Genomic DNA, 23,189 nt, shown 5'->3' on the forward strand with positions numbered 1-23,189 from the left:
GACACAGTAAAGAGGCTTGGGATGGGGGAGGTCAGAAGACTGGACTACACTCTGTCCCTGTTGCCCTCTCCTGTGGGTACTGCTGCACTGAAAAGGCTGGGGTGATTGTTGCACCGGATGGGGCAGTTGGCAATACTGGAAGCCCCCATCACAGTCACAGAGGGGATGAAATTGCTGGCGCAGCTGGTGCACAAAGACCCAGGGAGCGCTCCGTGACCCTGCTATCGTTGAACCGCGCCAGGGCAGAGTCCGTCTATCACCAAAAAGTCAAGATCCATCAAACGGCATAACCAGGAGACTGGCCTGAATATCTCCTGAAAGCCAGTGGACCACATCCAAGCGTGCCTGTGAATTGCCACACTAGTGCCAATAGCCCTGCTGAGGGAAACAGTGGTATTCAGTCCGCAGAAGATGGTGAACTTGGCCAACATCTTGCATGGGCTGGGAATGTATGGCCTGGGCTTCTTGTGGGACGATGGGCAACACTTGGGTCAGAGAGTCTCAAAAGGCATGAGACTAGCGACCTAACAGGCAGCTGGCATTTACTGACCGAAGGGTCAACCTTGTAATGGAACAAACCCGCTTATGAAAAGTCTCTATCCTCTTCGATTCCCTGTCAGGAGGGTTACTCTAGTGGCCGAAACCTGCAGTAAAAGGCTCTCGGAAGTAGGGTGCTGCGTGCGGAAAGCAGATCCGCTCAGCACAGAGTGCTGACGTCTGGAGATGTGCAAGTGGTTTGGCCCAGGTACCAAAGGTGTGTCAGTAAGAGCCTCATTAAATGGGAGTAGAGACTCAGAAATCGACTAGCCAGCCTGCAACCCCTCCGCCAGAGCACGGGCTTTCATTTCCTGAGAAGACGAGGCTCAAGAACCTTCACCGCCCTTCGCATAATCAAAGCAAAAGAGGGGGGGGGGGGAGGGGGGAGGGTGTGTATGTGTGTGTGTGTGTATATATATGTATATATATCATAAACACGGGGGTTGCCAAAATATGGAATCGCACTCGTACCAAGAGAAGCTTTCCCCAAAGCTTTAATCAAATTCAGGTAGCAGCAGCTTACACCAGTTAATCACAGCATGCGCCCGCTGCCTTGACGCGTTTCGAGTAATCTCTTCTTCAGAAGGCTGCGCGGAGTCCTGATACACGGGGCTCATTCTGTGGGACCAGGAGCATGGATTAAAGTAACAACAGCTACCGGGGGCTCACTCAGGGCCTTATTGCATTGATATTGAGAACGTTGCCATTTGGGTGAGATTATGGACTTCAACTCCCATGATGCAACACAGAGCCCCATCCAGGGCGTTCAATTATGGACATGTGATGCAGCTGCTTATAACGGAAGTAGAAGCCACAAACTACGCTCTCAGTCCGCGCAGCCTTCTGAAGAAGAGATTACTCGAAACCCGTCAAGGCAGCGGGCGCATGCTGTGATTAACTGGTGTAAGCTGCTGCTACCTGAATTTGATTAAAGCTTTGGGGAAAGCTTCTCTTGGTACGAGTGCGACTCCATATTTTGGCAACCCCCGTGTTTATGATGTTTTGCGGCTGTCCGGTCGCGGAGTAGCACCACCCCTTACAGTGGGGGCCACAGAGTCCTGATACACGGGGCTCATTCTGTGGGACCAGGAGCATGGATTAAAGTAACAACAGCTACCGGGGGCTCACTCAGGGCCTTATTGCATTGATATTGAGAACGTTGCCATTTGGGTGAGATTATGGACTTCAACTCCCATGATGCAACACAGAGCCCCATCCAGGGCGTTCAATTATGGACATGTGATGCAGCTGCTTATAACGGAAGTAGAAGCCACAAACTACGCTCTCAGTCCGCGCAGCCTTCTGAAGAAGAGATTACTCGAAACGCGTCAAGGCAGCGGGCGCATGCTGTGATTAACTGGTGTAAGCTGCTGCTACCTGAATTTGATTAAAGCTTTGGGGAAAGCTTCTCTTGGTACGAGTGCGACTCCATATTTTGGCAACCCCCGTGTTTATGATGTTTTGCGGCTGTCCGGTCGCGGAGTAGCACCACCCCTTACAGTGGGGGCCACAGAGTCCTGATACACGGGGCTCATTCTGTGGGACCAGGAGCATGGATTAAAGTAACAACAGCTACCGGGGGCTCACTCAGGGCCTTATTGCATTGATATTGAGAACGTTGCCATTTGGGTGAGATTATGGACTTCAACTCCCATGATGCAACACAGAGCCCCATCCAGGGCGTTCAATTAGGGACATGTGATGCAGCTGCTTATAACGGAAGTAGAAGCCACAAACTACGCTCTCAGTCCGCGCAGCCTTCTGAAGAAGAGATTACTCGAAACGCGTCAAGGCAGCGGGCGCATGCTGTGATTAATTGGTGTAAGCTGCTGCTACCTGAATTTGATTAAAGCTTTGGGGAAAGCTTCTCTTGGTACGAGTGCGACTCCATATTTTGGCAACCCCCGTGTTTATGATGTTTTGCGGCTGTCCGGTCGCGGAGTAGCACCACCCCTTACAGTGGGGGCCACAGAGTCCTGATACACGGGGCTCATTCTGTGGGACCAGGAGCATGGATTAAAGTAACAACAGCTACCGGGGGCTCACTCAGGGCCTTATTGCATTGATATTGAGAACGTTGCCATTTGGGTGAGATTATGGACTTCAACTCCCATGATGCAACACAGAGCCCCATCCAGGGCGTTCAATTATGGACATGTGATGCAGCTGCTTATAACGGAAGTAGAAGCCACAAACTACGCTCTCAGTCCGCGCAGCCTTCTGAAGAAGAGATTACTCGAAACGCGTCAAGGCAGCGGGCGCATGCTGTGATTAACTGGTGTAAGCTGCTGCTACCTGAATTTGATTAAAGCTTTGGGGAAAGCTTCTCTTGGTACGAGTGCGACTCCATATTTTGGCAACCCCCGTGTTTATGATGTTTTGCGGCTGTCCGGTCGCGGAGTAGCACCACCCCTTACAGTGGGGGCCACAGAGTCCTGATACACGGGGCTCATTCTGTGGGACCAGGAGCATGGATTAAAGTAACAACAGCTACCGGGGGCTCACTCTGGGCCTTATTGCATTGATATTGAGAACGTTGCCATTTGGGTGAGATTATGGACTTCAACTCCCATGATGCAACACAGAGCCCCATCCAGGGCGTTCAATTATGGACATGTGATGCAGCTGCTTATAACGGAAGTAGAAGCCACAAACTACGCTCTCAGTCCGCGCAGCCTTCTGAAGAAGAGATTACTCGAAACGCGTCAAGGCAGCGGGCGCATGCTGTGATTAACTGGTGTAAGCTGCTGCTACCTGAATTTGATTAAAGCTTTGGGGAAAGCTTCTCTTGGTACGAGTGCGACTCCATATTTTGGCAACCCCCGTGTTTATGATACGTATATATATATATATATTCACTGAAAAAACCATAGGTTTTACACATGTTATAGTTAGCTGGACATTTTACTGATAAAAAACCATTGAAATTCCCCCGTTATAGTTAGTGCAGGCAACTATAACTCACGTGACCGCAATCCTCTGCTGATGACATATGTGTCTTTATGGAAAAAAAAAATTGTAATATATGTATAGCTCAAATTTAATGGAAGAAGACATGGGCAAATAAGTGTCTAAATACAGTATTAGCATCAGCAGAGGATTGCGGTCACGTGAGTTATAGTTGCCTGCACTAACTATAACGGGGGAATTTCAATGGTTTTTTATCAGTAAGATGTCCAGCTAACTATAACATGTGTAAAACCTATGTTTTTTCAGTGAATTTGCAAGGTTTTTTAAATACTAATTCCTAACTATAACGTATGTGAAACCTATGGTTTTTTTCAGTGAATTTGTACGGTTTTTTAAATGCCAAGTTACTTTACGCCGTTCGTGGCGTGCGCGCCCACTTAACGCAGTTCGTTCCGTGCGCGCACGGTGCGCTTCGCGCACCGCGCGCCCACTTTACGCAGTTAGTGCCGTGCACGCACGGTGGGCACGCGGTGCGCTACGCGCACCACGTGCCCACGTTACGCTGGATGGGCCATGTGCGCACGATGCGTTTCGCGCACCGTCCGCACACGGAGGACATATTATGCGCTTCGTTGTGAAAGGTAATCTATTAATTGTTCCCTATAAGTTATATGACATGCACAAAAGGTGCCCTGCGGGCTCCTTTTGCGCACGGGGATGGGAAGTTGTGGATAGTTTTTTTTTTATATTAAATTTTTACCGTACGCGTACGGTAAGCGTAATCGGCGTTTTTTCGAAAAAAATTTACATTGAATATTTTGCCTTGGTGATTCTATTAGGTCACCTTGCTTAAGGCTAGGTGGTTAGGAGCTGTCTAACATGCCGCTTTACATGTTTTCAACCTTTGTTTTTCCTCCCCCCCTCAGAGTGCGAGAGAGAAAATGGCGGCCGACGCTTCCTGGTTTCGACCGATTCGAATGTTTACTAAGCTGTAACAGCCAATCAGAATCGCGCTCGCGCACGGCACCGTACGCGTACGGTAAGCTTACCGTAAGCGCACGGTAAGCGCACCGTAAGCTGCCACAGATATATATATTGATTTAAATGCTATTTTCTCAGGAACTACTGAACAGATTTACACCAGACCTACAAAAGGCACTTTCTTGACCTGTAGACTACCTCTCTGCCAAATTTCAAGTAACTCTGTTCAGCCGTTCGGGCTGTAGCTGTGTCTAAAGGTCCTATGGAAAAATGCATGGGAAAAACGCGTTTTGGGACCCCCCTTTTTTCTCAGCCCCTGCTTGACGAATCCCCCCCGAGACTTTCAGGGTAGGAGCGGAGCGTAGCGCCCCATTAGTTTTGAAAATTTCGCGAGGATTCGTCGACCGGCGCCAAAGTTATTCCAAATAGAATGTTGGGGTTTTCCTATGGAAACAGGGTCCTAACTATAACTACCTACTGGCGACCGCCAGTAGGTAATGTATATATATATATATATATATTCCCCCGTTATAGTTACTGTAGGCAACTATAACTCATGCGACCGTAATCCTCTGCTGATGCTAATACTGTATTTAGACACTTATTTGCCCATGTCTTCTTCCATTAAATTTTAGCTATACATATATTACAAATATTTTTTTTTCATAAAGACACATATGCCATCAGCAGAGGATTACGGTCGCGTGAGTTATAGTTGCCTACAGTAACTATAACGGGGGAATTTCATTGGTTTTTTATCAGTAAAATGTCCAGCTAACTATAACATGTGTGAAACCTATGGTTTTTTCAGTGAATTTGCAAGGTTTTTTAAATGCTAATTCCTAACTATAACGTGTGTGAAACCTATGGTTTTTTCAGTGAATTTGTACGTTTTTTTAAATGCTAAGTTACTTTACGCAATTTGTGGCGTGCGCGCCCACTTAACGCAGTTCGTTCCGTGCGCGCACAGTGCGCGAACGCGGTGCGCTTTGCGCACCGCGTGCCCACGTTACGCTAGATGGGCCATGAACGCACGATGCGCTTCGCGCACCGTGCGCACATGGAGGACATATGATGAGCATCGTTGTGACAGGTAAAATATATGTTGGGTTTTGAGCAAATAATCCATGCACAAAAGGTGCCCTTCGGGCACCTTTTGCAAACGGGCTGGGGAGAATATGGATATTGTTTTTTTTTTTTTAATTATTTATTACCGTACGCGTACGAGAAGCGTAATCGGCGACATTTTCAAAAAAATTAAAATTGCCTTTTTTCACTTGGGGGATCGTTGGGGACTCCGTCGACATGGCTAGGTGCTTGGGAGCTGTGTAAACAGCCCCTTTACATGTTTTTGCCCTTTGTTTTTCAACCCCCTGTCAGAGTGCGAGAGAGAAAATGGCGGCCGCCGCTTCCTGGTTTCGACCGATTCGAATGTTTACTAAGATCTAAGGGCCAATCAGAATCGCGCTCGCGCACGTCACCGTACGCGTACGGTAAGCGCACCGTAAGCTGCCACAGATATATATATTGATTTAAAGGCTATTTTCTCAGAATCTACTGAACAGATTTACACCAAACCTACAAAAGGCACTTCCTTGACCCGAGGACTACCTCTCTGCCAAATTTCAAGTAATTCTGTTCAGCCGTTCGGGCTGTAGCTGTGTCTAAAGGTCCTATGGAAAAATGCATGGGAAAAACGCGTTTTGGGACCCCCCTTTTATCTCAGCCCCCGCTTGACGAATCCCCCCCGAGACTTTCAGGGTAGGAGCGGAGCGTAGCGCCCCACCTATTTTGAAAAATTCGCGAGGATTCGTCAACCGGCGCCAAAGTTATTCAAAATAGAATGTTGCGGATTTCCTATGGAAACGTGGTCCTAACTATAACTACCTACTGGCGACCGCCAGTAGGTAATATATATATATATATATATATATATATATATATATATATATATATACACATACACATACTAGTACATTATCTAAAAAGGTATCCAGATCATTGGCATCTTGGAGGTGCTCGTACCACTTGTCGTCTAGGTAAGGCTCGTGCCCAGCATTATTGTCCCATCGTTGGAGTCTGTGCTGAATAACCCATGAAGGACATGAGCCCTTCCCGAAGGTAGAGGCACTGTGTCATGATCAGAAGGTTGGTAAAGAGGCTGCGGCGCAGAGAAAGGAGTGTGCAGCCTGGGTTGGAGTGGTGCCGTCTCAGTGTCAGACAGCACTATGGGTTGGCCGATGTTGTCCAGTTGAGGGAGGGGAGATTGGTACCGGAGCCCTGAGTGGATCTAGAGGGCCAGACTGGTGCAGAAAGCGGACCTGGTGGTGGAAGGCCAGTTGGGAGGCAGCTCGGCTCCTTGTGACCCGCAGGCACACCAGAGGGAACCGGTAATGTGCCAAAAAAGTCGCAGCATGGCTTCACAGAAGTTCACGATTTGCTGCGGTGTTGCTGATGGCTCCAGTTAATCCAGTTGCTGCGGAGCAAGGTCAGAACAGACTCAAAGAGAGTGACTTAGGGAGCGTAGTCTGGAGGCACAATGACACCCGTGTGCTTCTTAGAGATAGAGAGTGGTGGACAGGGCTGAGTTTCACTTGGACGTCCCAGGCTTCCTTCTTGGTTTTGCCCGAGGACTGAAATCATGAAGACAACCTGTCACGGGGCCTACCTTCAGACCTCGACCGATCCCAGAGTGAGGGCCTTGCGGCGCTTCACTGCGAAGAGCTTCACTTTGATTCCCAGTCTTGAATGGTCTTGGGGCGTATCAAGGTACAATCAGTACAGGCTTTGGAATCCTGGTCCGACACCAGGCACCTCAGGCAAACCATAAGTGGGTCAGTCACAGACATTTATTACTACATGGGCATCAGCTACCATGTAGAGCTGCAAAACTTAGTGGGCTTTTCTGTTAGAAACTTCTTACCGCAGATTCCTCACCATTTGCGTACTGTTCCAGGTGCCAGACTGGATCTGGAAATATTTTTGCAGTACCCCAGCCCTGTGTTGAGGTGGTTCCACACCTGATATGACATGCAGGTTTAAACACTATAGATTTGTGAGGTGACTTTCTGAACACCATATTTTAGAAGACTTTTTTGTGTAAGTGTCTAAATGAGACGAGGGGTAGCTCCAGATCTGTGTTTGTTGGCGAGGAAAGAAAGGAATTTATGGCAGCACACATAGGGGGCACATATGTAGGACAGAGAAAGTCATACCTGGTGGGGAACAATGTCGAAGCAGAGCCATTGGCTTTTAGTAGACTGAAGTTCGAGGAGCACCCCAGAGCACACTATGCGAGAGGTACACCTGGAGGACACACGGACTATGCTCTGAGCACTTAAGAGTATGCTTTAGTACTGGTAGGCTTTGAGGGTACACCGCCGCAAGCTCTGGTATTAGGCGAGTGAGACTCTCTGGGGTCGACCAGGTATCGACCAATTGTCAATGCCTTTCACAGACTACTAGGACAAAATACTTGGGACGAACAGATAACCCCATCAAGCGGGTGAAAAAAAGATGCTCTTGCCCGGGGCTCACAAGGCGCTCGTGCTTCAGAGCTCTGCTGTTCTCAAGCTAGCTCCATGCAACACAACCACATCTACCTACATTCTGAGTGAACACCACTGCAGGGGCAGCAAACAATGAACCTGGGGGCACCAAACAAGCCGATTACTTAAGGACTGGAAAGAAAGTTGGGTGCAGCAGTTGCACCCAGGAGAAGGGGGATGCAGGCGCAGGCAATGCCGTGTGGATGATCCTTGAACACGGAGACTGACATGAAGAAGTACTGGGAGAGAAACAGGCGTGTGGAAGGCAGTGTAACTGCACGGAGGCACAGCTCTACAGAGGTCCGACTATGAACAGCGGAAGCAAACGTTTGCAGATTTGGGACTGGCGGCCTTTCACAGGGCTGTGTTACTTACAGAGCTTACAGACATTTTAGTTCATCGTTGTTGCACAAGACAGCTTCTCAACCACTGGTTTGTGGCCAGGATATCTCAGCAGTCTGGAAACAGAGAAACCAAGCGTATTGGTACTGCAGCAAAAGCACAGAGAAACGAAAAACAGATTTCAAAACTGAAATACTTTATTAGCACCTTTCATATTCAATTCATACAAACGCAACTCATAAATACTGATTCAAACATTCAACCATAGGAAATGTACTCGTGATCAACCCTTCATCGAGGGCTGTGGAGATCATCAATAGAAAACCATACAAAATGCATAAAAGTGAATATGTCTGCGAAGTACTGAAATGCAAAATTTTGTATACTGCTCCACACTCTCGACGTGGAAAAGATGGTGTTTTACCTCTCGCTGTGTTCATCATGGGGCAAGGAAGGGACAACTGCAAGTTGAGTTTAGGGGATAGCAGGGGAGTGAGGAGGCTGCCTCGGGTGCTCAGATGTGCTCAACTTGGGTCTGTGGAGAGGCTAGTTTCTTGCTGTGAGGAGGCGATTTGGAGCTGGGAGGGGACAGGCCTCTGATATTCTGACTGTTTTTCATGGGGAACAGAGAACATCTTACGTGGACCTATGTTATCTTAATGGGAAAGGGCGTTACTATGTTTCTGCAAGTTCCTTGTAGGAATGAGATCGATTCATATGTTCTTCTGAGGAGATGTGACCATACTGCTCCATATGCTGTGCTGTGTTCTTTACCAAAGTCAGAAGATGTGTCACGTGATGTTGTGTATTCTTTTCGTGGATGAAATAGGGTGTTGTATGTGGCCGCTTCTTCGCCAGAGTGCAGTGACTGACCAATGTACCTTTAGATACATATCAATTCTACCAACATGGAAGTCGTCAACACATGAACCTGCAGTGACGTTTCAGGTGGGGTCAACGGTGGGACTGAAGGACTCAGGCTATGGCAGAGAGAGCAGCAGAGAGACTAAGAGGTGGTCACCTGCATCTGAACTTGGCGTCTCCTCCAGTGGCCAAGCATTGATGCACCTCAAGAGCCAGAGCATGCCCAAGGGTTCACGTGTCCGTTTCCTTAAGCCAGTTTATTCCATGGACACTGGATTCACATGCTTTCTAGTTACCAGTCTGCATGTCTCTGTAATGGTTCTTACCTGAAGCTGGCCAGACCAGCCATGGGAATCCAGCAAAGGAGATATGAAATGACCACCTTCGCTTGCAAGCAGATACCAGACGAAGAGCAGAGGTCAGAAGATGCAAGATGGTGTAAAAACAAAAGACCAAAAGTGCCGAGGACAAAGAGACCATACCAGAAGAGCAGTGGATGAGAAGTACCCTGGAGTGTAGACACCAGAAATGAACCTGTAGGCTGCATGGTGGAAGACCCTTGAAAACGAGAAGCCACATGTGCTGTCTTTAAAAAAATAAAAACCTGCAGTCCTGGAGATAAAACACAAACCTTTTGTACCTGGGCACAAGAGAATACCGCCAGGCTGTAGACCTGTCCTGCTGCCATTCCAGCATTATATCCCGGTACAGAACCACAAGTTGGTCACCAATGGATGCTTTGATTTCTGAACGGTCAAGTGGCGGAAGCCCATGTTTGACCAGCCATTGTACAGAATGTCCACAATGCACCATGTCTGAGCATAGAAATGCGGCTCATAAATTCCTATAGTGGGGTTCGGGGCCGAACTGGAGAGCTGGACAGTGTGGTATCTCCAAAGACATTTGCGTAGGAAGATTTGAGGAACTGGACGTAGTTCTGCATACTGCGGTTGGTGCTCTCCGACTGCTCTAAGCGGTCCTTCATGTCCTGCAAGCGGCTCTGGAACCGGCGCTCGGTCTAGAGGAAGAAAGGAGCAGAGAGCTGAGCCAGTGAAAGAGTAGAATCTTTCATCCCAAGTTTCCAACCCACAGAGTGGGAAAACATGTAGCACACTAAGGAACATCCCTATGAAATACGAACGCTGAACATGAAGCAACCTAGGGTGCTCACACCACCAGAAAGAGAAGCCAACCAGAAGCTCTCCTTTAACAAGACTGTGCAGAGGAAAGTGAGAATTCGCAGAAGATGGGCCTGAGCTTAGGTGAAGAACATCGTTTTAAAAATTGGCTTAAAGCAGTGGTTCTTACGCTGTGATCCATGTACCCCTGGACTCAGTGACCACTACCTAGGGGTCTTCCATGACGTTTTATAAAATCAAATAATATTAGCTGAATAATAAAGTCTAAATAAAATTGTATTTGGAAAATAAGTAAAATATTTTAGTATTTTATAGGTTCTATATTTTTGTATACTGTTTTGAGGTTAAAATCATAGCAATTGCTGAGGTTGGGGCCCTCCTGCTCCCAGTACTACCTCAGTGGGGGGTCCCAGGTTCCAGTAATGAGTCAGTGGGGTCCACAGAAATCCTATATTAAGAACCACTGGTCTAAAGGATTGGAGGAATACATGTTGTGAGAGGGCAAGAAGGCTTGACCTAATGTGAAAACAGAATTGGCAAAGAAAGGGGGTGCTGTGGAACAGCAGAATATTCCAGAAAAGAATGGGCAGTCTGGAAGGCAGACAGGACAGCGCAACCAAAGAAGAACCACGCCCTGGCACTGCTCACACAGCCAGCAGGGAGTAGGAGAGAATGCAACAGAAGTAGGGGTGAAACTACAACTACCTCTGACCACTTCACAAGCCACCAGCAAGGTGTGTGAGAGCATGCAAGGGAGGTAGGGGCAGAACTACAACTGTACCCTCAAACTGCTCAGGTTACCAGCAAGGAGTACGAGAGCATGCAACAGAGGTAGGGGCAGGAGAACTACAAATGTACCCTCACACTGCTCACGCCACCAGCTAGGAGTACGAGAGCATGCAACGGAGGTAGGGGCAGAACTACAACTGTACCCTCACACTGTTGACGCCACCAGCAAAGTGTGCAAGAGCATGCAAGGGAGGTAGGGGCAGAACTACAAGTGTACCCTCACACTGCTCACGCCTCCAGCAAGAAGTACGAGAGCATGCAAGGGAGGTAGGGGCCGAACTACAACTGTACCCTCACACTGCTCACGCCTCCAGCAAGGAGTACGAGAGCATGCAAGGGAGGTAGGGGCAGAACTACAACTGTACCCTCACACTGCTCACGCCTCCAGCAAGGAGTACGAGAGCATACAACGGAGGTAGGGGCAGAACTACAACTGTACCCTCACACTGCTCACACCACCAGCAAGGAGTACGAAAGCATGCAATGGAGGTGGGAACTACCACTTTATCCTCACACTGCTCAAGCCACCAACAAGGTGTGTGAGCGCATGCAACAGAGGTAGCGACAGAATTACAACTGTATCCTTACACTGCTCAGGCTACCAGCAAGGAGTACGAAAGCATGCAATGGAGGTAGGGGCAGAAGAACTACCGCTTTATCCTCACACTGCTCGGGCCACCAGCTAGGTATACGAGAGCATGCAACGGAGGTAGGGGCAGAACTATAAATGTTCCCTCACACTGCTCACACCACCAGCAAGGAGTACTAAAGCATACAACGGAGGTAGGGGCAGGAGAACTACAACTGTACCCTCACACTGCTCACGCCACCAGCAAGGAGTAAGAAAGCATGCAACAGAGGTAGGGGCAGGAGAACTACCGCTTTATCCTCAAACTGCTCAGGCCACCAGCAAGGAGTACGAGAGCATGCAACGGAGGTAGGGGCAGAACTATAACTGTACCCTCACACTGCTCACGCCACCAGCTAGGAGCATGAAAGCATGCAACGGAGGTAGGGGCAGAACTACAACTGTATCCTCACACTGCTCAGGCTACCAGCAAGGAGTACGAAAGCATGCAACGGAGGTAGGGGCAGAACTACAACTGTACCCTCACACTGCTCACGCCTCCAGCTAGGAGTAGGAAAGCATGCAACGGAGGTAGGGCCAGAACTACAACTGTATCCTTCCACTGCTCACGCCACCAGCAAGGAGTAAGAAAGCATGCGGAGGTAGGGGCAGGGGAACTACAAATGTACCCTCACACTGCTCAGGCCACCAGCAAGGAGTAAGAAAGCATGCAACGGAGGTAGGGGCGGAACTACAACTGTACCCTCACACTGCTCACGCCACCAGCTAGGAGTACGAGAGCATGCAAGGGAGGTAGGGGCAGAACTACAACTGTTCCCTCACACTGCTCACGCCACAAGCTAGGAGTACGAGAGCATGCAAGGGAGGTAGGGGCAGAACTACAACTGTACCCTCACACTGCTCAGGCTACCAGCAAGGAGTACGAAAGCATGCAACGGAGGTAGGGGCAGAAGAACTACCACTTTATCCTCACACTGCTCAGGCCACCAGCTAGGTATACGAGAGCATGCAACGGAGGTAGGGGCAGAAGAACTACCGCTTTATCCTCACACTGCTCGGGCCACCAGCTAGGTATACGAGAGCATGCAACGGAGGTAGGGGCAGAACTATAACTGTACCCTCACACTGCTCAGGCTACCAGCAAGGAGTACGAAAGCATGCAACGGAGGTAGGGGCAGAACTACAACTGTATCCTCACACTGCTCACGCCACCAGCTAGGAGTACGAGAGCATGCAAGGGAGGTAGGGGCAGAACTACAACTGTACCCTCACACTGCTCAAGCTACCAGCAAGGAGTAAGAAAGCATGCAACGGAGGTAGGGGCAGAAGAACTACCACTTTATCCTCACACTGCTCAGGCCACCAGCTAGGTATATGAGAGCATGCAACGGAGGTAGGGGCAGAAGAACTACCGCTTTATCCTCACACTGCTCGGGCCACCAGCTAGGTATACGAGAGCATGCAACGGAGGTAGGGGCAGAACTATAACTGTACCCTCACACTGCTCAGGCTACCAGCAAGGAGTACAAAAGCATGCAACAGAGGTAGGGGCAGAAGAACTACCGCTTTATCCTCACACTGCTAAGGCCACCAGCTAGGTATACGAGAGCATGCAACGGAGGTAGGGGCAGAACTATAACTGTACCCTCACACTGCTCACGCCACCAGCTAGGAGCATGAAAGCATGCAACGGAGGTAGGGGCAGAACTACAACTGTATCCTCACACTGCTCACGCCACCAGCTAGGAGTACGAGAGCATGCAAGGGAGGTAGGGGCAGAACTACAACTGTACCCTCAAACTGCTCAGGTTACCAGCAAGGAGTACGAGAGCATGCAACAGAGGTAGGGGCAGAACTACAACTGTACCCTCACACCGCTCACGCCTCCAGCAAGGAGTACGAAAGCATACAACGGAGGTAGGGGCAGGAGAACTACAAATGTACCCTTCACACTGCTCACGCCACCAGCTAGGAGTACGAAAGCATACAACGGAGGTAGGGGCAGAACTACAACTGTATCCTCACACTGCTCACGCCTCCAGCAAGGAGTACGAAAGCATGCAACGGAGGTAGGGGCAGGAGAACTACAAATGTACCCTCACACTGCTCACGCCTCCAGCAAGGAGTACGAAAGCATGCAACAGAGGTAGGGGCAGAACTACAACTGTACCCTCACACTGCTCAAGCGACCAGCAAAGAGTATGAAAGCATGCAACAGAAGAAGTGGCAAAAATACACTGTAACCTCACACTGCTCAAGCCACCAGCAAGGAGTGTGAAAAGCACGCAATGGAGGTTTGGATAGAACTACAACTGTACCCTCACACTGCTCACGCCACCAGCTAGGAGTATGAGAGCATGCGATGGACATAGGGGCAGAAGTACAACTGTACGTTCACGCCACCAGCTAGGAGTACGAAAGCATGCAACAGAGGTAGGGACAGGACAACTACAACTATATCCTTGCACTGCTCCCGCCGGTAGAAAGAAGTACGAAAGCACCTCCCATGATCACGCCTCCAGTAAGGAGGGAGGTGCACAGGGAGGCTCGCTGCAACGAGTATGGGAGCAAGTAGAGGTAAGCAGGAAACTTATAACTAAAATCCTGAAATAGCACAAGCATCCAAGCGATGTCCGACAGAGGACATGCCTTTTTTTATGGTTATCTGTCGGGATGATGACACAAAGGAGCAGGGAAATCCTGTGGGGCTACAGTGAAAAAAGACAGATCACCCATCCTCTTTACGTTAGCGTGTGCAACACTAGCAGGTTTGGGGTTTATAAGAGAATGACCACATAAATATGTCAGGTGCTGCTCAGACAACAATCGAAAGTCACCAAGAAAGAACTGGTGTGCAGCAGAGCCCTGGTATGTTGAGGATGGTGTCTGTTCAGTGGAAGGTTGGGTAGATGTGCTAGTCTTCACATTATCTTTACTGCAAAGTAAATGAAATGGTTTATGTTTAACAAGTTTGCCCCTTAAACCCTCCCAAACAATCACAATGCAAGAGAGTGTGTGTAGAAAAAAGGGTCAGGCAACAAGTCAAGCTTCAGGCTGGATGATCCTTGGGGCAGGGGGTGGGGGAACAGTGTAGGAGGGCTTCAGGCTGGATGATCCCGGGGGGCGGGGGCCATCACAGAATGATAGCGTGTCATTGAGGACTAGCAGCCCTCCACCCAGTTCCTGACCAGGACAATGCCAATACTTTGAACATTACTGAAGTCAAGGCCCCAAGAGACTCCTGACTGCTCTACAAGGTCTGCCTCAGCCGCAAATGGCTCAACCAGCTAAACCTAATGGCATTTCTCCAACATACACCCAACTGAACCTAATCTCTTCTTGAGTCCATGCTTCGGAATGCTAATTTACATGTGGTCAGTCTTTTGCAGCAAATTAATGGGGGGATATTTACTAGGATCTTGAGAATAAGAGATCAGGGGCCAGATGTACGACGCACAAAATAGCGCTTTGCAAATGCGAGTCTATTACGACTCGCAATTTGCGAAGCGCTATTATGCATGTACAACAGTGTCATTACACGGTTTTGCAATTCCCAATGGAGTCGCAAATTAAGAGGCTCATGAATATTAATGAGCCTCTCACAATTTGCGACCTCATTCGGAACGGCTGGCCCTCTCAGGGATGGTGGCCTGCTGGGCTCAGCAGTCCTCCATGTCTGGGGCTGCTTGTCAATAAAGCAGTTTTTTTTCTTCAATGCAGCCAGTTTTCCTTTAAGAAAAACGGGATGCATTTAAAAAATAAAAAAAATACATGTTTTTGTTTAATTTTTTAAGGCCAGGCAGTGGTCCTGCGTTTGCCCCCTGGGTGCCCCTTCCCTTTTACGACCCCATTACCACCCTAGGGTGGTAATTTGCAAGTCTTTCGCGACCGCAATTGCGGTCACAAAACATTCGTACATTGAATTGCGGATGCAATTAGGAGGCCCCTTCCTAATTGCGACTTGCAATTTGTAAATAGAGGGTCGCAAATAAATTGTGACTCGCTATTTAGGAATTGTACATGCCAGCAGTGATTTTGCATGCACAAACAGGTTCGCAAACCCTTTTGCGCATGCAAAATCATGTTGTACATCTGGCCCCTGGTACCAAAAGACTGCTTTTGCCACACCCTCACAATGCCCTTTCTTGCGCAGTGGTCATCAAACCCGGCCTTGACCCTACCTCTTGCACTTAAAAACCCTCTCACAGCCCTTTTCCCATGACCCTGCTCACAGACTGTCTTCTGTCACATCCTCATGTGATCCCTTCCAGGGTTCACACTCTCACATGGTCCCCCTCATACATTCCTCCATAGGGGCCCCCACTCATGCTTTCAAACTCACATCCTCTTTGCTGCGCCGCAGCTGATTCAGCTCAGTCTTCGTTCTGCTCAGTTGGGTCTCCAGATCAAGCACTTTGGATGTGGTCGTTCGCTCTTTGGACGATGCTCGCTCCCTGGTTTGCTCTACCTGAGGACACAAGAAAATGAAACTATCATGCCACAAGCATGGAAACAAGCTACAGACCTCGGAAACAAATACTTTGCATGTTCCTAGTGGCTGAACTCAAGTAATGTATGTCATCCCGGGAAAACGACCAACTCCCTGTGCTTCAATTCCCTGACCTGCCAGAACAAGGTGTGCGCAAGTGCAGACCTACATGTAACCCGGCAATGAAAGACTCACCACCCGGAACAGGCCTGCACTACCCCTCAAGGTACACATATGGCAGCCGGTAACATGAACATGTGCCTGGCTGCTTATGACACCCACATGCACACTCTGCCAGTATGAAACAAGTTCGCAAACCGCTGTCCACATGACCTCGCAGTGCAATATCAGCTGATTCGGATTGGAATGGTGGTCTGCCTTTTTGGTAGACTCGTTTAGAGGAACTGGTCTGAACCTTGTGGTCACTTTAGGAATGGCTCACACCAAAACATTCCTTCCACTTCCGTGTCGAATATGGGCTTCGCCTGGTCAGATAGCAGGAGCACAGCCCCTTCAGGAGTAAGCTACGCATCCTCTGACCCAGCTGGAAGGATGGTCTCTGGCCATGAAGTACTCAGTGTTGGATATGGGCTTCATATAGACACTATCACTGTGTCCAGGTATTGTGCATGCTGTTACATGACAAGTGCTTCACCTTCTGTCGGTGCCCAAGAAACTGGATGTGAATCCCCTGCACCTCCATTGGTGAGCAGTATCTTCCTATACATTCCCCCCACTGTGGGTTATGACAGTCGCATAGGTGCTTCTAGTGTGCACGGCACAAGCTATTACACAACATGAGTGCTTCACCATTGGTCCCTCTTACAGAGCAGGATGGGAAAACTATTCACCTTCAGAGTGAGTGAGTGAGTGAGAGTGTGAGTGTGTGTGTGTGTTGGTGTGCTCTGGTCACACATTCAAGGTACTGAGGGCTCTGGGTGAGCTTAAGACTCTCTCATTGTGTCATGGTGCAATACATGCTGCCACTGCAGGAGTTATGTGAGGTGCCCGTGTCAGGCAGGATATGCATCTCTTTTATTCTTGTGGGTAAAAGGCACATTCTTCCCACCACCCAGTTTTAGGTGCCAAGCAAGCTTCTGCCACCTCTTTCTTGGTGTAGAACAGCTTGTCACAGAGAAGACGCAGGTTGAAGTTTAACAAGCTGCATTCGATCATTCATGATAGGCCTTTATGAAAGGTCATCACCCACAACATGTCGCTCACCTGTCTCTTGGCGTCCTGGATGGCAGCTTCCAGCTGCCGAGCCAAGGAAGCACACTCTCGCGTCTTCTCTTCCAGCCGCACCTGGTTCTGGTGGATTGACTCCTCGCGTTTGGCTACTATTTGAACCAGATCTCTGTTCTGGGCACCAGCTTCATCCAGTTTCCTAAAATTGGAAAAGACATTTGGAAGTTCATGGATCAACCCTTGATCCCCTGCCACCAGATTAATGCGTCACCTCTCCCAGCTACGGAAAAAGCACTGGAGTGTCTGTGAGACATCAAACTTCTCCTTCAAACCCTAGAGATATTGGGGTCCAAGTATGATATTTAAACCCCCTTTGGGGTTCCGGATTTCAAACGCTAACATTTTATTTGAAAGATTTTGGGTCTGTGTGATGTTTAACCTTCCCCTCATGGGTCATTATGATATGTGAGTAAAATACAACCTCTCCTCCAAAACCAATGAGATATGTGTGCAATTTAGAATTTCTTCACCATACGCAGAGGTACAGAGGTGTGTGATATTTAACATTGTCTCCATACACTTGAAGCGTTGAAGTCCATGCACTTTACTTTTCCCCTTTGCTCCAGTATGTAGGGTCTGTGTGATGTTTAACTTACCTTACTTCAGAGGCACTAAGGTCTGTTTGTGAGGTTTAACCTATTCCCTAGTTTTTGCAGTCTATGTATGTTTAATCTCTTCACCTTACTTCAGTCACCAAGGTCTCTGTGTGATGTTTAACTTTTCCCCTCTCCTCCAGGATGTAGGGTCTCTGTGTGATGTTTAACTTTCCCCTCTCCTCCAGGTTTTAGGGTCTCTGTGAGCTGTTTAACCTCTCCCCTCTCCTCCAGGTTTTAGGGTCTCTGTGTGATGTTTAACCTCTTTCCTCTCCACCAGGCTATAGGGTTTCTGTGTGATGTTTAACTTTCCCCTCTCCTCCAGGTTTTAGGGTCTCTGTGAGCGGTTTAACCTCTCCCCTCTCCTCCAGGTTTTAGGGTCTCTGTGTGATGTTTAACTTTCCCCTCTCCTCCAGGTTTTAGGGTCTCTGTGTGATGTTTAACTTTCCCTTCTCCTCCAGGCTTTAGGATCTGTTTGTGATGTTTAACCTCTTCACCTTACTTCAGAGGCACAGAGGTCTCCGTGTGATGTTTAACCTCTCCTCCAGTTTTTGCAGTCTTTGAGATGCTTAACCTCGTCACCTTACATTTGTGTTAGTGGGATATGTAATCTCTCCCCTTGACTGCAGCAGCATTGGAGTGTGGGTGACATTTCATCTGTTTTCCGTAGTTGATGGACACTCGGGTCGATGTCTGATCTCATCTGCCAGCTCCAGAGAGCTCTGTGTGCATGTGTGCATTTTTCTTCCTCTCCTCAGCTCCTGACACCAAAAGCATTATTGGGGTGTGGTATGATGCAGCTCTCCACCCGACACAAGAGACATTGACCAGTGGCCTCGAGGCGGTACGAGAGGACACAATGAAATGACAGCTGGAGAGATGCAAAGAGTGAAAGAGTTGGTATTGTTTTGGGATCAAAGACAGAGCTGCTTCTTGGGCCTAAGGATTGGCTTTGGCAATCAGTTCTAAGACAATGATCACTATTTGGAGATATATATATATATATAAATACATATTGACTGAAAAAAAACAAAGTTTGGAGTGATGTTCTGCACAGTGACACTGCAGGACCCAGAGTCATGGTCTCCATTGAAATGCAATGCAGAGAAAGCCTGTGTAAAGAGCACATATCAAGGGTGATAATACATGTTAGTCACAATGTCAATTGGTTGTTAGTGGTATCAAACTAATTTTGGAAATTGTGGTGTATTCTAGGGTGATTTTACCCTGAAAATAATTCTGACCATCTGCTGGGATTTCATGAGCCATGTTTGAGAGAAACCTTTTCTCTGATGGTTTTCTCATGTAGAGTATGGAAAGTGCCGGAGAAGCTGAAATGAGAGCAAGGTTTCTGCCAATTCACACGATCCTTCTCACCCATGTGAGAATAAACTCTGTCATACTGCGTAAAGCATGCACTTCTAAGAGCAGCAGCCGCCGGTCAGCTGAAGCCCAGGGCTCTACTGCAGCTTCCCGGAGTGTTCTGATGAATGAGAGCGTGGACAGTCTTACTAATGTCAAATGTGTGGCACACAGGAAGCCCTCTTGATTGAATAAAAGCTGTAAATCTAAAAAAAAAAATCCTTTAGTAATAAACAAAATGTGGGGGCGGTTTTTTCATAGGAATTATGATTAGAGCTGTAAAAAGGAAAATGTGGACACATTATGGATGTGTTCTCAAATACCTTCCTCATTCGTTTAAGTTTGCAGCGTGAAACGTACTTTCCACACCAACATCAGCTTGGCAGTCAACTTCTTGGTGATGAACTGCAGCTAATCTAATGAGCAACCACAGCGTTCGCATTCTGTATTTATGACAAAATGTGGCACACATGAACGCCATTGTGATGGAATAAAAGCTGTAACACTGAAAAGAATTTCCTACACAGGATACTGAAGTAAACGAGGGAGTTGATAACAGAAAAGTCTCCCAAGATGGTCACCTTTGGATAAAACCTGGCCCAAATAGCACCCAGATGTAGCTCAATAACACAAGTGTGCAACATGCTTAAGTACAACAAAATCAAGTGAACAATTGGATAAAACATTAGTAGCAACTAATTTAAAAGCCCCTGGTCGCTATTTGAGAACCCAGAAAAGGTGCCCTCATTTTAGATTTCTAGAGCCCTACAAGAACAAGAACTCTTATTTTGTTGATTTTAAGGGTAATTATTTCGATTTTACAGTCCGATTCCACCAAGATCTCTTTAGGTGTGCCCGACTTTTGTACAGCCATGCTAAGTGCCATGAACCACGGGCTAGGCCAATGCATTTTTAGTTTAAATCTTTTTATTGATTTGAGAAAAGGAAGGACAACGCAAGATGCATCCAGCAATACGCGCCCAACACTTGGGCCATAGGCAGTCAAAATGCTACAAAGTGCATCGAAAACAATCAACAAACATCCCGACCACCCCCTCCCTTAGTCCCTCCCCCTAACCCCCCCCGCACTAGAAACTACATAAGAAGTGGCTGATTGTGACAAAAAACAAATTAGTGGTCATGTGGTTGGCTGGGATGCTGCGCTAATGCATAAAGGCGCAGGATGCGCATGTACCTATGGCAAGTAAGCTCATGAAATTCGGAACATAGGAGAGCGATAAAGGGGCGCCACAGATCTGCAAAGGAGGCCCCATCTCCTTGGAGAGAAAAGGAAATACGTTCCATAACCAGCATGTACCACCAACTATGACGCCATCCCTGAATCGAAGGTGTCTTATCAGAGCCCCAAGCTGACAATTTGCTCTGTATTGCCGCCCCTATAGCTATGCCCATTTGCCTCCCTTTGCATGATTTGAGGGGGAATGTGAGTCTGTCAGAGACACCCAGGAAAATGAATTTGGGGAAGCGCAAGATAGTAGTATCAAAATGTTGGTCTATCTCATCCAGAACCTGTGTCCAGTAAGTCTTGAGAGTGGGACGTTCCCATAGTAAGTGCAAAAGTGTGCCTGTGGCTCCACGTCCCCTCCAACAGCTCGGCGAGCGGCTAGGGTCCCTCTTATGTAGCTTGGGTGGGGTAAGGTACCAGTATGTAGCTATCTTGGTAGCAGACTCTACGCTGGAGGTGCTGCGCTTTGAGTGTCGGGCCCTGTAATGGATATCGTCCACTCTTTCTGGGTCAGTGTTCGCCCTAGCTCTACCTCCCATCTTTTCTGACCAGTAGATTTAGTTGCTTGTTCTGGGGGACGTAGGATGTGAGAGCGCTCTGTGATGAGTCGTTTGGTAGAATGCTTAGAGAGCAGCCACCGTTCATAGGGGGTAAGCCTTCTTTCAGCTCCCTGACGCACCTGGGGTTGTATCACCCAATGCTGTATCTGCGGATAGTGATACCGCTCAGTTTCAGGCATAGAAAAATCAGATCGAAAATCTTCGAAGTACATGGGTCCCTGTTCATTAAAAAAGTGCCATATGGATCTGCGGCCCTCCTTATCCCAATGGCTAAATGTTACCTGGTCGAGGCCGGGAGTGAAGTCAGGATTGTTAGTGATGGGGTAAGAGGTGATCGGAAGGTGGCCAGAAATGGGAGGACGTGGTAGGACAGGCATTTCACGATAAAGAATGGGAAAAGGCACTGGAGTATCCGAAAAAGGTCTCTAGGAATGCGCGCTTCAAAAACATCCAGTTCAATATCCTACACCGAGCATACCTCACGCCAGATCGACTGCACCGTTTTTATCCTAACACACACTTTGCGTGTCCCTGCTGTCAGACCCCGGAGACGAGCTTTAAGCATAAGTTCTGGGATTGCTCCACCATCCAACAGTATTGGGATAAGGTACACCGGACACTCCGAGCGACGGTCAATCTTTCGACCATATCCACATGGGAGGCATGTGCCCTGGGAATTTTACGCAAAAAAAACCCTGAAAAACTACACTGGCACTTTGCATCCCTAGCCATTCTCTTAGCACAAAGGGGGATAGGCATGCACTGGCGGGCCCCAGCAGGACCCCCAGAAGCGGGACCCCCAGAAGCAGCTTGGGTAGGCGCTATGAAAAAATGGGGCGCAGCAGAGGAAGAGGTGCTAAGGGATGAGGAGGTAAAAGGGACACGAATACATCCCATATCTATGGAATCGGCACAGTTACTTTTCCAATTCACACAGGAGACGGCAATGGCGGTAACACCCGAGGCCTCATAATCTCAACCCCAAACTCCGCTCCTATCCCCTGCGGAACAGTTAATAGTCAACACTACACAACATCAGGACACACAAAGCCAATGACATATCCAGGACATGCCAGTCAGGATCCCCCCTCTCACACAGACGGTCTCTCCCCCCTCTCACACACAGCAGTACAGTAAGACTGAACCACAGCCAGCCACATCACCGACCAACACCGATGTACATTCCGACCGCTCCCCACCTTCCCCCACACCCGGTTTCCCCCCACAGTTAACAGTTTTGTTCTCCCCCTCGGTATTTCCGAAACCGAATTATTCCGACAGGGAATGCAATCACCAATCCTATCCGAGAAGACATACCAGGGAGAGGTGAGGGCGAACTACCAACCTACACCCCCGGGACACCCACCCAACCAGACACCACGAAACATACCAATGTACGGAGAGTTAAGCTAGAAGGGTAACTCCCGGACTATTGTAAGATGTCCTATCCAATGCGTTTGATGCGCGATGGGATTGTGGAATTCTTCATTAAAGATATCATTCAAACACCTGCAAATGTATGTTAAAATATGTTAATGATGAAGTATCAACTTGTAACATGAAATGCAAAATCCCAATAAACAAATAAAAAAAGAGGTGATAGGAAGGTGGCGAGGCAGTTACGCGTGGCCGTGGCATCCCATGTATTTAGAGTGGCCCGCACTATCGGAGAGCCATATAAACCTGAAGGTCTAGAGGCTTTGCAGAGAAAAGGAATCCTCCACAAAGGCTGGCCAGCCGGAGCTCGCTCCATGAAAAGGCAGTGCTTCTCGGACTCGGGTTGAACCCACTCCAACAAGCAGCGAATCGGAGTGGTCTTATAATAATGGTCTAAATTGGGCATCCCCAAACCCCCCTCTCCTGGAGATCTGAAACTCATATCCCTGCTCATTCGCGGTGTCTTGTCCGCCCAGACGAAGGAAGAGAACTCCTTCTGGAGCTGCTTCAACAACCCTGGTGCCGGCACCACAGGCAAGGTCTGAAAGAGGCATT

At 48.3% G+C, this 23,189-nt stretch overlaps 1 protein-coding gene across 8 annotated transcripts in view; it reads right to left on the bottom strand.

Moving 5' to 3' along the window:
• Positions 1-8,493: 8,493 nt before the first annotated feature.
• The window catches only part of ODF2 (outer dense fiber of sperm tails 2), a 433,573-nt gene continuing 418,877 nt past the window's right edge, over positions 8,494-23,189 (bottom strand). For all 8 annotated transcript variants that reach the window (XM_085614079.1, XM_085614083.1, XM_085614082.1 and 5 more), the window contains 3 exons: positions 17,413-17,575; positions 16,042-16,167; positions 8,494-10,200 (listed from right to left, as the gene is read on the bottom strand). In XM_085614079.1, coding sequence (XP_085470205.1) covers positions 10,027-10,200; positions 16,042-16,167; positions 17,413-17,575 — 463 coding nt within the window. In that variant the 3' untranslated portion in view covers positions 8,494-10,026. The remainder of the gene's footprint in view (positions 10,201-16,041; positions 16,168-17,412; positions 17,576-23,189) is intronic.

Source organism: Triturus cristatus, chromosome 1_2, assembly GCF_964204655.1.
Source record: "Triturus cristatus chromosome 1_2, aTriCri1.1, whole genome shotgun sequence".
NCBI lineage: Eukaryota > Metazoa > Chordata > Amphibia > Caudata > Salamandridae > Triturus > Triturus cristatus.